The 15,447-nt window shown below is 39.6% G+C and overlaps 1 protein-coding gene across 1 annotated transcript in view; it reads right to left on the bottom strand.

The window, feature by feature from the left end:
* Positions 1-15,447, bottom strand: part of NBAS (NBAS subunit of NRZ tethering complex) — a 676,063-nt gene that overhangs the window by 511,532 nt on the left and 149,084 nt on the right. Inside the window, exons 23-25 of the mRNA XM_063442147.1 lie at positions 9,513-9,666; positions 3,162-3,347; positions 617-790 (exon numbers count right to left, since the gene is read on the bottom strand). Of these exons, the coding sequence (XP_063298217.1) occupies positions 617-790; positions 3,162-3,347; positions 9,513-9,666 (514 nt within the window). The remainder of the gene's footprint in view (positions 1-616; positions 791-3,161; positions 3,348-9,512; positions 9,667-15,447) is intronic.

Here is a 15,447-nt window from a genome sequence, read left to right as displayed (position 1 = left end):
GTAAACTGTTGCAATCTACTAGTAAATGTACTACTAGAACATTACCGCTGGTGTAAAGGAAATAAAAAGTAATCTGATGCAACTGAATTATTAAGCAAAAAGTAAAAAAAAAAAAAAAAACATTTTTGTACAAGCGACACACAAATAAAGAGAGAATTCTATCATACTTTCTATCAGACTGCAGACCAGGAAGATTATCTTCAAAGCTTTTAAGAAGCCAAAGCTACCAACAACCTAATTTCTTACTGCATGAAATATTCAACAATTCATTAAAGCAAATATTTACACATCCACAGTTTGCCCTAGGATTTCAGTATATTACAGATGGAACGCTTGCACGAACCTGGTAATAAGACATTGTACCAGTAGTGAAAGGATGCATCTACTAGAACCGTGTACAATTTCTTCTTTCGCATTAACTTTGCCTTATTTACCGTGTTTTGCATGCAATGACTGAACTGAAAACACACTGCGTAAGCAACTAACACAAACTGAATTTCATGAATAAAAATAAGCAACAAATACAAGATCGTATCATAGCAAGGAGCTATGCTTATCGCTTCTACTAAGGTTCCATGTCACAAGCAAATGAAACAGAAAAAAAATGTCTGCTTACATCTGGTTTGGAATTCTGAAAAATCTTTAAAGGGTATTTAAGGTCATCTTTTGCCAGCGTCACTAAGAATTCCTTCAGCAGTACATTGGCGGAGCCGGACGTTTGCACTTCACATCGGTGAAGGAAGGGGACCATCCACTGATAGGCGTTTTTCACATACTGTTCTTCAGAAGACTGAAAGTTAAATTACAAAATTAGATGGGACAAATAAACTGTAACATTTCATTAAAAAAAAAAAATGGTTGGACACGAACACCCACACTGTCTGGGAGAAGATATGTATTAACCAACGTTTACCCACATCATGTAAGCCAATCTCCATGTGCTACCGGTTACTTTTAGATTACACACCACTACGAGAAGCCACACATGCGAAACAAACTCAAAGATGAGATTACACAACAAGAGAGTGGAAAGACAGAGTTGTCTCCCCCCCAAAAACGTATCAAATCTGCTTTACTCTTGGAACAACACATGAAAAAGATATACCGATGGTACTTGGTACCAGTTAGACTTCATATATTATTTCCCTCTAGCCCCCCGACCTGCTGGAGATGCAACTCACATAAAGGATCCGCACTACACATATGGTGGCAATGCCCGTGGATCCAATCCTTCTGGGAAGCCATAAGAACAGTTCTACTAGAACTCACACATATCAAACTGACTTATGACCCACTCACTTACTTACTCCTGTCCATTCCACCTGAGATACTTCAACATTTCCAAAAAATCATTTATCACACTCTTCTAATGGCTCAACACGTAATTGCACGAGCTTGGAAATCCCACAGTACCCTACCTGCAGGGATAGTACTCTCAGAATTGGATAACCAAAAGATATATGAACACTGCTTTAACAACATATGCCCCCTCTAATCAGATAACCTTAGCGGCCTGGAGAACTTGGGACACATGGAGATTGGCACAGCCCAAATAAAGAACTCTGTACCCCATAATGTACTACTTACTGTTGTTTCCCACAAGGTGTATAATTGAAAGTGTCAAATGTACCCATGATGTACATCACTGCACTGCCAGCACTTGCTATGGCCATGATACGGTGGACAATACGGTGTCCCCCACCCCCCTTTACCACCTCACTTCTTTCCTTCTCTTGCTGTCCTCTCCACTCCCCACTTAAAGTTTTGTATTTTTGTCAGAAAAACAATAAGAAATGGTCACATTTAAAAAAAAAAAAAAAAAAATGGTTGGAAACATTTGTCAACTGTGATGTTTTTCTTAACAGAGTTATTTTTCCTAAAAATAAGCAAGTTAGTTTGCAATGCAACAGAACTCGGTGAAGAGAGAAATGATACACAAAAGACTGGTTACAAAAATATTCCCATGTTGGTTCTCAACAGATTATAAGCCTACAGTGTGCATTATGGTCCTGAGGCTATGTTTGGCCAGTCAAGTACCATGCACAATGGATTCACACGCACATGCTCTAAAGATTCCTGTGGAACAGTCTATGGCACCCTGACACCACCCTAATCAGTACTACGGAACGGTGAGTTACTTAGATTTGTTTGTTCTGATCAGTAAGTATTACTTTCAATAAAGACAATTTTCCAGACTTTTCAAGTCATTAAAAGTGAAAATTAATAAGAATCGATGAACTAGGAGTTCAACGTGCTGACAAAAAATATCTTTAATCATATCTGAAACACAGTTAGGATTCTTAAACAAAGCAATATACTTTAAGAATCTGGCTGTGACAGCATTACACATTTTAATTAGTGATATAGTTTTGTTCTGACATTAAGCCCTGTTAATATTTGTAGTCATTTAATAAACCAAGAAAGTTAAAGTTTAAACTGTCACTCGCTAATGATGTTTCCTTAAGTAAGAAGACATTATAGTACATGCGGGAAACTTGTAGGGGAAAAAAAAGTTATGTTTGTACCCACTGTACAGCGGTACGGAATTTGCTGGCGCTATATAAATAATAAAATAATAATAATAATATCCGATGACTATATCGGATTTATGACAACTCAGGAAGATTATGTCATGGTTTTGAAAAACAGCACCCAAACAAAGTCCAATACACGTTCAGGTTTATCTGTGTGGTGCTGGGACAACAATATAGAAACATGAATATAATAGAGTGAAGTTCTAGAACACATTCTTCATATAAGAGCCCATAAAGGCCAGATGAGTTGTATTTTATCCCTCCATTTGTAATTGCATGCTTAGATGATGGGGAGCCAGGGTCTATAGATAAATCTATGGTGGTCTATCTGGGTGAAGTGGCAGATATCTATGTACGTGACATTCCCTTCCCTATATAACGGAATGTGAAGAAGCAAAAAGGAGAGACCTGCGCTATAGGGAACACGAATTTCATTTGTCCCCTAGACAACCTGGGAAAGGTACAGTGACAATCAGTATATATAAACTGCATTTCCCCTGTGCCCATTGTTACATTTCTGCCCTCATGTATTTGGTTTTTATCCTCCGATATGAAATATTACATTGAAAACAACTATACACTGTTAACATTTTTGTTTTTTTGCACAAAACTACAATATCAGCTCACATTTGCCATTAGCAACCTCAATTTTTCAATGTCTTTGATCTGCTGCAGGTCTTTCAGAGTCAGAAATGCTTCACAGCCTGCCTCGTAAACAATAGTCTCCAGCGTCACAAGGTCATCAGAGAGAAGCTGCAGGCCAGGGATATTTCGTTCTTTTCCAAGACGCACAAGGGAGAGAGCGCCATCCACCTAAAGGGGAAATGATATATGAAGTTAAATAATGCGTGCAACATGCGCACTGTAACAGCCGAGAGTTAATCAAATTATTCTTAGAAATATTGATCTACAGTACCTTCCCAAATGTGCTTTTAATTACTTTTAAAGATTGCTAGTTTCTATATTTATGCAGATAAACATAGGAAGAGAACGTGTGAAAAACAGCAAAGCAAAGCAAACTGGTCATTAGTACGAGGCAGCACAGCTAGGGATGAAGTACAAAACTGAGGAGAACCAACACATGGAACAGGCTTCTAGCAAAACTGGCAAAAGTTACAACAGCAAAGGAATTTCAAAATATATGGATTATTCTTCCAAGAGACAAAGAAGAGGTTAATACGTTAAACAGACATAGACTTGGAAGTATTTAGGACATCAATGCTCAAATCAGAGTTATGGTAGATCTGGTAAATCGGTATTTATTGAAAGAAGTAGATACCGGTATATATATATATATATATATATATATATATCTACTTCTTTCAATAAATACCATTTTGCATGGTACCGATATATGCACACATATATAAATAAAAAGCAATATCAAGTCTTAAACACAATCAAAAACATGAGATAATAACAGCAGTTGTAGTCATTGTGGAATAGCAAAAGTTACACAGGACAGTCTGAGACTTACAAATCTGTAAGGTCACATGGTGGAGCTGTGTGACACCTGACATTCTCTCAGTCCTTTCAATCACCGACAGACACGCTCTGTCACTATCAAAGGGATTCATGATTAAAAAACATCTGCGCTACACCTTTAAATGGTTACCATAACCACTTCTGCATTTAGTAGTGGTTATGGTGCAAGCATTCTGTATGTGCAGTGTTTCCAGAAATGCTGCCTGTGAGGAGAAATTTGTCATTTTGTGCAGGGGTGTAATTACATTCCCTATACCCCCATCACTTATAACTCTGTTCCGGACTGGCTAATGTGAGTCCTGTGCAAAAATAACAATCATCGTCAGTATGCAATGCACGCTGGCAACAGACAATCAGCTTCTTCTACTGCTAAAAGAAGCCTGTTCAAATTGTGTAGAGCTCAACCATTGGCTTTGGCCACCGTGCCTTATGCTGGCACTTTACCCTCCCCTTGTCCAACAGCCACTACATGCAGCACGTCCCTTGTCCACCACCCACTACATGCAGCACGTCCCTTGTCCACCACCCACTACATGCAGCACTTCCCTTGTCCACCACCCACTACATGCAGCACTTCCCTTGTCCACCACCCACTACATGCAGCTTTTCCCTTGTCCACCACTCACTACATGAATCTTTTCCCTTGTCCACCACTCACTACATGTAGCTTTTCCCTTGTCCGCCACTCACTTCATGCAACTCTCTGCTTCGAAGCTGAAAGCAATAATCGATCAATGCTATCTTTTTTAAATCCCAGTGCGAACTTGAACAGTATCCATCGAGTCCAGGTGGTGAGAAAGGATTCAAGAAGACTGGGGAGGTCAGGAGATCCACAATGGGCCTAATTTTTATGATCAGAATTGTAATAAGTGGGGGGACTGATTAACAGCCAAACTGTATGCCAATGAAGTGTTATTGTGTTCTAATACAGGGATTCAATCCCATTCTACCCTCTATCATCTGTGAAGCACATGGCCTTTCACCAGGCAAAACCAGTTAGGATGTTGATAAACTCCTCCTCCATCCCCTTCCAATGCAATCCCACTTACCCCAGGAGGCACTCTGGTTCTGTTACATCCTAAGGGATTGACTGAGGGAGGTGTGTCCAGCAGAAGGAAGGGCTAACTGTTAGAGATCAAATCAAGTGTTTGATTATTTGGCTATCTGCTCCTGTCCAAATTGGTTATTTAATTGTGTGCACGCTTCCTCTAAGTAATTCACACCAGACACATGTTTCAGGTTCATGAAAGACTTCTGGAATGTGTTTATTCCGAGGGGTGGGAGCCCCTTATAAGCCAGAAATACGTCATATGCATAGTCATAGATAACACAAAGTATACATTCTACAATTGGTTAACAGTCTAAGGCAGGGGTAGGCAACCTTTTAGCAGCACTGTGCCGATATAGGATTGTGATGTTCCGTAGCGTGCCGGTCCTATTTTTTAAAATTGAGGTTTGTATGCTGCAGTATTTTGCTTATGTTATTTATACTGTAATTGCTTTGTATATTTGTATTTGTGCGGATATGAGCTATTATATTGTATATGTTCAGGAGTAGTTTGTGGTATCGTGTATGATACATATGAATGTGGGCTGTGTATTGGGGCTGCTTGTGGAATTGTGTGTGTGGATGGATGTGTCACATTGTGTGTTTGGTAGTGTGTGTATGTGTGGGGTATTGCATGTGAGAGGCTGCATGTGGGGTTGTGTGCATGTATGTGGATTGTTAGCAGGTTACGTTTGTGCGGTTTGTGTGTATGTTTGTTTGTGGGCTGCTCGTATTATTTGTATGAGGGGAGGGTTATTGTGCATTTCTATGTATATCTAGCAGTATGGGTGGCTTCCTTAGGTTCCAGTGGAGACCAGGCTGGCCAGGTCCAGGTGAAGGGCAGGAGCTGCAATATCCGCTGTGGGCTGCTCTACCACAGTGTGGATTTCCATTCACAAGTGCTAGGAGGAAGGGACCTGAGATCACTTACTCTATGTGCTGCAATGCATAAATTGAGGATTGTCCTTTTCGTATTAGCAGATATCTGAAGTTTCACTGGGGCTCCTGATAGGCCAGAGCCTGTTTGGCTCTAGCAGCCTTGAGTGCCGTGCAAAGACGCCTTGAGTGCCGTGCATGGCACTAGTGCCGTAGGTTGCCTACCCCTGGTCTAAGGGGTCTTTCCTGATACCATCCCACTGGGCGTGACCCCAGCATCATCACATGACATTCCTTTGTATCCCAGCACCATTTTATTACATGTGGCAAGTTCTTGAGAGAGAGCAGTTACTAAACAAAGGAGGCGGGGGAAGGGTTAGAGGGGGAAGGGTTAGAAAGGTAAGAAGTTCCTCTGACACAGTGAATCTCCATTTTGTTACACAAGGACTTTGCTCGATGGGAAGCGGGGGGAAGTGAGCAGTCACTGAATAAAGGAGGGGGAGGGGTTGAAGGGGAAACAGTCACTGAATGAGCACAGATGCCCAGAGTAAAATAGACATTTTATCCATTCAAGTATTTTGTCCATAACATAACCTGTTAAAGGCCATGTGAACAGCACATTCTCTCTCTCTTTGAATTCACCTTCCTCACTCTCTCTCTCTCTCTATTCCCTCTCCCCACTATAAACACTCTCTCTTACTCTCAGCTGGTGATCAATGGAGTGGTAACTGTATCACGTGTCTATGAGTGTTTTACTATGTTAATTTAGTTTACTTTCCATTCAATTAATGACTAGTTTTGGTAGCAACATATACTAGCCTATTTTAAATCTATATGTATTGTTTGATTAGCCTCTTAATAAATATTATTGTATGGCCGAAAGCAAGGAGTGTGGACTCTGACTTTACACTAGGGTTTTTCAATTATTTTTAGTTATTCCAAGTTTATTCCAACTTGCGAGTTAACGTTTATTTCAAGAATCAAATCTCTCTTTGTGGGACTACTAGCAATTTCCAGTATGTTTCTAAGTTTCTCTTTAAATTTTTGATCTTGAAACAAATCCGCCCAAAAATTGAAAGGCAGGGGAACAGATTATAGAAATGTCATCCATCTTTTATGCAGATCTTGGCAAGTCAGGAAATAATTCTAGATGACTTGAAATTAAACAGAACATACTGAACCTTACACTTCAATTTGCAGAAAAGGAATATTGAAAAACGAATCACCTTATGGTGTATACGCTTCAATAATTACCCAAAGGTTCTGCAAGTCCTTAATCACAAAGGATGACAGGAAGCAATTTGTACAAAATAAATTTCAAAAGGTTATTCAACATTTAGAAAATATGAAGAATGAAAATCATTAATAAAATGGTCAAACTACGTAAACATGACTTGTTTACAGGTAAATAAAATGTACCTATTAAGCATTAACCCCTTAAGGACACAGCTTCAGAAGTAAAAGGTCAGTATGATGGAAAACCCTTAAGGGGTTTGTCTAGGCTGGGGGAAAAAATCATATCCAACATTCTTCTGTTATCCAAGTCCTTCTGCTGATTTTGATTGAAAAAATATAGAATTATATATAAAAAAATATACTCCTAAATTCAATGATACATTATTACTAAGTTTTCTTACAGTCAAAATACAGAATGGATTCACCTGTCAGTGACCAGAAAAGGCACTTATGAAAATAAACCAATGGCAGTCTCCTTCTGCTAGAACATTTTTAGTGGTAAAGAGGTAAGTAAGGTGTAGGAACACTACCTCCTGTCCCCCCAATAAAAACAAAAGAATAATACGGTCTGTCTAGATTTTAGACTTTTACTTATTCATCATCAAGAAAGATACATTTGAGTGATGTTGGCTTGTTACGGCTTTAAATTATTGAGCATGTCAGTAGCCATTTTAAGAAGTCCATCAAGGATTCACACCTGCATGAAAGGAATGGACAACTCAAGCTGCAATAATGTGTCAGAAAAAAAGAAAAGAAAAATGTAATGATGCTAAGCTGGAGGTGCTGGTAGATGGAACTTGCAACTATTTGACAGACTTTTTGGAAGGTATGTTAAATGACTGGGGATCAAGTGTGTTGAAGGCTGCCTGGGATTAATGGACAATTATGGATGACTAAGACTAATGGCTGGGGATGGATGCCAGGGATTGTAAGTCTGGATGTATGGCTGGAGGTAACGAGTATGGCTGGATGGCTGGTATCATGGATGTGGATGGATGGTTGCGGAGTCATGTTGAGGAACTACAGGCGGTTTATTTATATCTGCTCAGCTGTATGCCCACTGTCCTCACCATCTATTAGAGTTTGGAGCCGTAAGAGAGTGCATGAGGGACTTACTCGACTTTAGTTCAAAATTGTAGAGTAAATAAAGGCTTTGACGAAGTGCTTGATTTTTGAATGTTAAACTAACATTTTTCTCATTGCATACTCTAAAAATGTGAGGAATCATGATAAAATATTTAGAGTAAAAAAGCATATCATGGAAATTAGAAAAAAAAAAAAAAAGCTACTTTCTTCTATCATGGAAATTACCTACCATTACCAAAAATATAATTTTGTGAGCAAAGATAATTTTCTCGATTTTTGGCTACAAGATTTAAATAGGGCTGCTGATTTGCTAGCAAATGCTTCCTGAATCTATGAAAGTTAACAAAAGATTATGTCAGGCCTTTTTTCTAAATGTGAATATGAAACGAAACCTAAAAAACAAAGGATCATTTGTCTTTCTCTCATAGAAATAAAGATTTAGGTGACAGATTAATTGAAGAAACAATGTTGTCCTCCGGAAAACACAAAGTCTAAAAGAAATCAGTGGAAAAATTCCAAGGAGGTAGCAGCAGAGGAGCATAATTATACTCCAAACCATGGAACATAAATAATGCATACAGGCGACTGCTAGCACATCTCCATACTACATTCAAAATGTGAGAGAATAAAAAAATAAATATGCCAAGTTTAAAAAAAATATATATATATAAGTAAATAAATTCTAATGATAAAACATGGGTGGCATTCGTAAAAAAAAATTGAATGTATTTTCTTTGGTATTTTCTAACATAGACTTTGATTTTAATATTTTTGGATAATCTTTTCGAATGATCACAATAAATTAGAAAAAATGTTTTAACTTCTGTAGTTCTTTTCTCTTCGGTCTGGCTTAACTCTTATTTAGGCATACTCTACTGGCAGTGCCAAAGCGTGCAATATCATTTAAACGTTTTTAGAGATTTTCTTTTGAATCATTTCAAGTTTGAAGATCAATTCAACATACCAGTACTTAGAAGAAAGCTGCCATGGCCACCTTGAATATAAATGTGTTTATGTATTGTTATGTACCCACCTATATTCTTGTTGAACACGTTGTCTGTTATCTTCACTGTTGATGACAAGTTCCTGGCTAGAAACAGATCTAAATAATCTCTCCAAGATATGCCAAACATTTTCAAGAATTTATAGACAATAAACAGTCGGTATTTCCTCTGTACCAGAATACTTACAGAAATATTTATATATCCAATATCTCACACACATGAAATATGGCGACAGTTTCTTACCTGCCGAGCATAGCTCTCAATTTCTTCAGCTCTTTTCCAGTACCAACTTTTCAATAAATCAATGGAGAGATTATCACTTCTGTAGACAAATAATTCAGGCTGTCCTTCATATAAAAATTCAGCCAAGTCAACAGAACTTGGCTCCACTATTGACCTGAGGGGGGGGAAAAGGTGGATACAAGCACCTCAAATCAGTCAACTCAAATCACATTAGACAACAAGGCCCAAAAATACAATTTTTTGAAGCATTTAACTGAAAATCGCACACATACCAGTGCAGACAGACCTCAACATGTGGCCCCAAGGCACCTTACAAGAACCTAGGTGACCACTTCTAATAGAATGTCCTCTGCATACAGAACTCTGATGCTACAACTCAGTGGAACTAAAACATTTCCAAAACAATTTTCAAATAAAATATGCCTACAATTGAGAACAAGGCTTTTAGAATGTTTAAAATGTGGATACTGTGAGCTGCCAGTCACTTACCTTGTCGGTCCGCCGATCTGCCGACATCAGGATCAGTCTGGCACCAGGAAAGGATGCATTAAGCATCAGGGACGCTGGTCGCTATGCGCCTGCCACTTTTAACCCCTTAAGGACCAAACTTCTGGAATAAAAGGGAATCATGACATGTCACACATGTCATGTGTCCTTAAGGGGTTAAAGAGGCAGTGCATACATACCAACCCTCAGTGGTCAGAAGAGCTCTAAAAAAATCACGCCCCCAATCATATAAAAGCCCAGTCTGCCTCCAAATCAGTGCCCTGTTGTGGTTCCTAGTGTGCCTTGTGTTCCTAGTGTCCCCTCAGCGCGTCCCTGTCTTATTTTGATAGTTCTTTGTGTTTTGACCCGGCTTGCTCTTGACTTTTCTGATTTTTGGTTTCCCTGACTCGGCTACGTCCCTCGCTATTGTGTATTTCTAGCTTCCTTTGACCTTGGCTTGTTTCTGGCATTTCTTGTAGTTTCTATTATTCCGGCCATTCTAAGGACCGTTTAGGGACTTTCTACCTGTCTGTATTGTCCTGGTGATTTTCACTCTGCATATTGGGTATTAACGTTACAGATACAATGTAGATTTTACGTGTATAAATATCTGTATTGCGTTACAACCATTATTTCTCATTACATTTGTTTATTTATGCTGTAATACATTTTTCTTATCTTTCAGTAATTTATGGTTTTCTTTTTTCTTATCTAGTGTTTATTCTATTCTGGTGTTTTCCTGATATTTTTTATTTCATACAAAGGGCTATTAAAGAAAATGTAAGGCAACTTCAAGACCTACAATTTACGTAACTGGTCTTTGAGGCGACATCATGTCCCGGGATTTTTATTGTGTTTACTCATCCCCTATTTTGATATACCAGTATAAGTGTTTGAAAAGGTAAGAAATTGGGGGCGGAGCCTGAACGGCAAGCTGAATGGTCGCATCTTGAGGGAGCTCCTGCCACACATCGTGAAAAATAGCACCAAGACCCTAACCACAGCCTGAAACCATGCCGGGGTACGCTACCCAGATAGGGAGCGCCCTGGCGAATCGTTTGATACCAGACATAGGCATCTTGGACGACCACATCTTAAAAAAGGCACTCGGCGGCCCACGGGAGCCGGAGAAGGGGAGAGGCGGCCGCTCTCACCGATCCCGCACCGGGGTAACTGAGATGGAGACACAGAATAGCAGCCTACCCACCCCCCCCCCCAGGACCGGCGGGGGTTATCCCAGTCCACCACCCGGCAACTGGGCCATGACGCATGGACACAGATGTCAGCATAATGCGCACGTGCGCATCAGAGTGTGACTCAGAGGTGCCGGACCTCTCGACAAGACTCACAGCCATACTTACAGCCTTCTGGGCAAAATTGAAGAAAAGGGCACGGAAGCTCAAAGCCTACAATCACTCATACAGTGAAAAACCCAAGCAACCCCGCCGTAAACGAGTTACTCCACGTACTAACAGCGCACCAAGATGGCGCCGCAAGCGAAACTGCCCCCTGCCTACAAACAAACACAAGACGAGACCGCACACACCTAAGCGAGGACGCAGGATTCGACAAACCCTCCACATAACCAGCAACCGCCTGGGTCGAACCAAACAGCCACAGGAAACACCCTACCTTCCAACACGCTGGCAGACAAAGATGATACAGCGGAACCCACTTACAGCAGTCCTGACTCACCCCTCGCTGACTGACCTCCGCTGTGAAGGATATGCGGACCCAAAATCAAGAACCCAGCGACGGCAGCGCCCCCACATACAGCTAGGTCAGACACCTTTGCCGACTGCAACACCCGCGCACAAGCGGGGCATCGGCTGAACGGGACACACCAGTGATGCACCAGCCCTTCACCGCGAGGTGCAAGCAGGCCGGAGGACTGCCACGCAAGCTACACACACTCGCAAACCTGGACTTTCCCCTGCTGTCACTGCTGACCAGGTCTTACCTAACACGCACCCCTCGGATGAATCTGAACTGATGCCACTTCATGTTATATTTTAATTTTCTATTTACAGTCTGCTTTGCTTTGAATTCATGTCCAGTTAATGACAATAGGTCGCTGACTGACTGCCTTGCCTACAGGGAACCGTGTTAAACAATCTCTTGTTAAGCAGGGTAAACTTGGGCCTAATTGCTTGCTAGAATTGAGAGCCTGTTGTAAACTAGCATAGTCATATCATGCCCACAAAGGTGCAATGCTACGAAGTAAGGCTACCCGTTTTTTGTTCTCCACGACTTGTTCCTCTTGAATTCTGGCCTGCTTTGCCTGGACTAATAGCTTTATTACTGGTTGGTTTATTGTTTTTTTTATTATGTGTCCCTCTCGTTTAGAATCATAATAAGGTCTCCTGAATCCCTCCTGCATAGATGCTAATGTATGCCACTCATAACCCTTACCTCACATGTTGCTGTTACTTTAGTTTCTTCCTGGGGAGAAGTAATGTTAACTATGCACCACCTTAGACCTAGGCAATATAATTGTAAGCTAGAGAGCCCAGGAGACGTGGTCACACACTTTAGTAAATGCGCCCTAATATGCAATGTTACTGTTTAGAGTCGGTTACCATGTTCTGCCATTTTGACACCGCAGTGACTTGAAGTTATTTTTGCATAGCCTATAAACTGAGCATGTATATGTATTCCATAGTTTCAAAATACTTACCCTTGATATCAGTTTATATGCCAGTTGTTTATGATGTATGTTGCCAGCTTACTGACATAATCAGCGTTTAACTATGAACCAAGCATGACTAATATATACAAAAATTGTGCAGTCTAAATCTATGTCTATTAACCTAGAATCGCAGGTATCTGCTGTTGTGGCAATGCCTGCATGTATGTACTCTCTATGCACACCAAAATAAAGAATTTAAAAAAAAAAGGTAAGAAATTAAAAATCAACCTAGGAACCCACGCTTCTGTATTTACCTCTGTACTACAACTTAGTGCCCAGCACTAACAAGGAAAGACTGCGACTGCATTGTTCAATGCATTAAAATATATGCAAGTTGTAACCTAGACATTCCCTTTAACACAAGTGATAGCTGATATTTAATATATTATCCACTAGAAGGCTCCCATTAGGTTTTAAATAACCTTTTTCCATTTTTAAAGTATCGTATTCATATAGACTCATTTCTAAACACATTTGTTGTGTAAGAAGCACGCTAGTGTGTGTTTCACTGCTATAAAGCTTTCCTTTGCAAACACACAAAATATGGATTTCCAAGAAAAGAAGAACAAGGAAAATAGGTGCATGGAAATTTGGGCTAAACAGGGACAACCCCACCCACACAGGGGCACTAGGGAGATATCACATAAAATTATTTCGAATGGGCAATATAAAGGAACACTAACATGCATTCCTGACCCTATAGTGTTAAAAATACTATCTAGCCCCCCCCTAGCCTTCCTTGCCCCCATAAATATAGTAAAATCTTACCTTTATTCCAGTCTGCTGGTGTTGGCTCTGCGCTGGATCTGCCTCCTTGGCAGACATCATCAGAAGTGATGATTTCAGCCAATCACAATCCTTTCCCATAGAAGCCAAACAACAACCTGGCCAATCTGTATCTCCTCATAGAGATGCATTGAAGCATTCATGCAGAGGGTTTGAGACACTGATTGGCAGCACTGCACACTGTGCAGAACTGTCCCAGGAAGCACCACTAGTAGTCATTTGAGGAATGGCCACTGAAAGTATCTCTAGGCTGTAATGTAAATACTGTGTTTACTGTTAAATGCCTGCAGGGACTTACTATACTCACCAGATCAATTACATTCTGGTGACTAAATCTTAATCTCAGTTTTTCCATAGTGAATGTGCTAGTTTTAAGATAATTTATATAAAACTATACATCCCTATTTATATTAACTACTAACACATTAATTATTAACCTATAACCTGAAATCAGTTCCGCTATGCCAGATAGATCATACAGACTGCAATACATAGGGTTAAAAAGAAGTTGCAATCTCTGAATTTCAAAGAAAATATTCTAGCAATTCTTTACACGCACAGCTATGTGGTATAAAATTTACACTACAATGAATCCCATAAGCCCAGCTATGGTTCTATTTTAAGGTAATTCGCCCTTGCATGGACTTTTCATAAATCCTGTGTCCTTGCATACAGCTAAGGTGATGATAATTTTTATTCTAGGAGCGTTGCCTAATAATATCCGAGCAGAAACAGAACACAGGGCTGCTGGCCAAGTGCTCAAGGCTGTGTATGTATTAATGATTACATGGTGTAGTAGAGATTTTTAGTAGCTGCATTGTTCCTAAAGAAAATAAGAGCTTTTGTCGGCTTGTGATACCATTTTTACAGAAGTAGGAGAAAGCACACATCGTTATTTTATTGATCAATTTCTGCACATATACAAGACCTGAAAAGGATGATGGTAAACTTAAACATTATTAAATGATGGAAAAAAGAGCTCTCAATACCAACAGTTTGTTAGGGTAATTTCAGTTTACAAAGGGAATTCCTAATAAAAATGCAGTTTTAAACAATTCAAATAGTTTACCTAACGGTATTATTGACTAAACACCAACTCAGAGCACTCTGATAGCCAGGTCTCACGAGGATTAAATTTGGCTGTCACCGCACTCTGATTGGTTGGCTTACTAAGCAACCAATCAGAGCACTCTAACATATATTACATGGAGTGGGAAATTTTCCAACGCAATGTAATGGCTAACATGTTGCGGGAAAGCCATTATAGGAATATCCCTGCTATGAGAGCTCAGACTGCGGCGAGTCCTCCATGGGTGAAGAAAGACTGATTTTATTGTGCGCAATTTTTCTTTTTTCCATCTTTTCTGTCTTTCTTTCTTTTTTTGTTTCTTTTTTATTTTAATTTGTTGCATTATTCTAGATTTTTATCTGACCTTTTTTTTGGTGCTAAAGATAAGGAGAAATAGAAGAAACAAGACTTCTGATTTTAAGTATAACTTTATTGTAAAAGTATTAGATTTATTGCCCCCACACACTATTATTAGAGTGAGGATGTGCAGATGATCTGCCCATTACCTTTTTAAAAGTCCCCCAGCCGATGCCCACATATGACTAGGACTATGAGCCTTTCTACTGACTGTATATAGTAATATGGGTGTTATACTAACCAGTATAGCGTTATTTATTTATTTCATTATTAGCTCTTTAATGACACAAATTGGTTATAGTGTTCAGAATGTTCCTTTAAGTTTTTCTTAATCCTCAGAAGAAGGACACATTATATGCCAGAGGTAGACAAAGGAGAGCACAACTAATTACGTAATGCTATGCCAAGGACACAGCTGGTGGCTACTCCTATAAGCTACCCGAGTCCTGCCATGGATTACACATTATTTTAAAGTATGGTTGAAGAAAACAAAAGCAATGAAAAAAGGCAGATTTAAACTAAATCACGTTTTGCATCAAAGTACACTA

The sequence above is a fragment of the Pelobates fuscus genome, chromosome 2, assembly GCF_036172605.1.
Source record: "Pelobates fuscus isolate aPelFus1 chromosome 2, aPelFus1.pri, whole genome shotgun sequence".
Taxonomy (NCBI): domain Eukaryota; kingdom Metazoa; phylum Chordata; class Amphibia; order Anura; family Pelobatidae; genus Pelobates; species Pelobates fuscus.
This window is presented reverse-complemented; position numbering and strand designations above follow the sequence as displayed.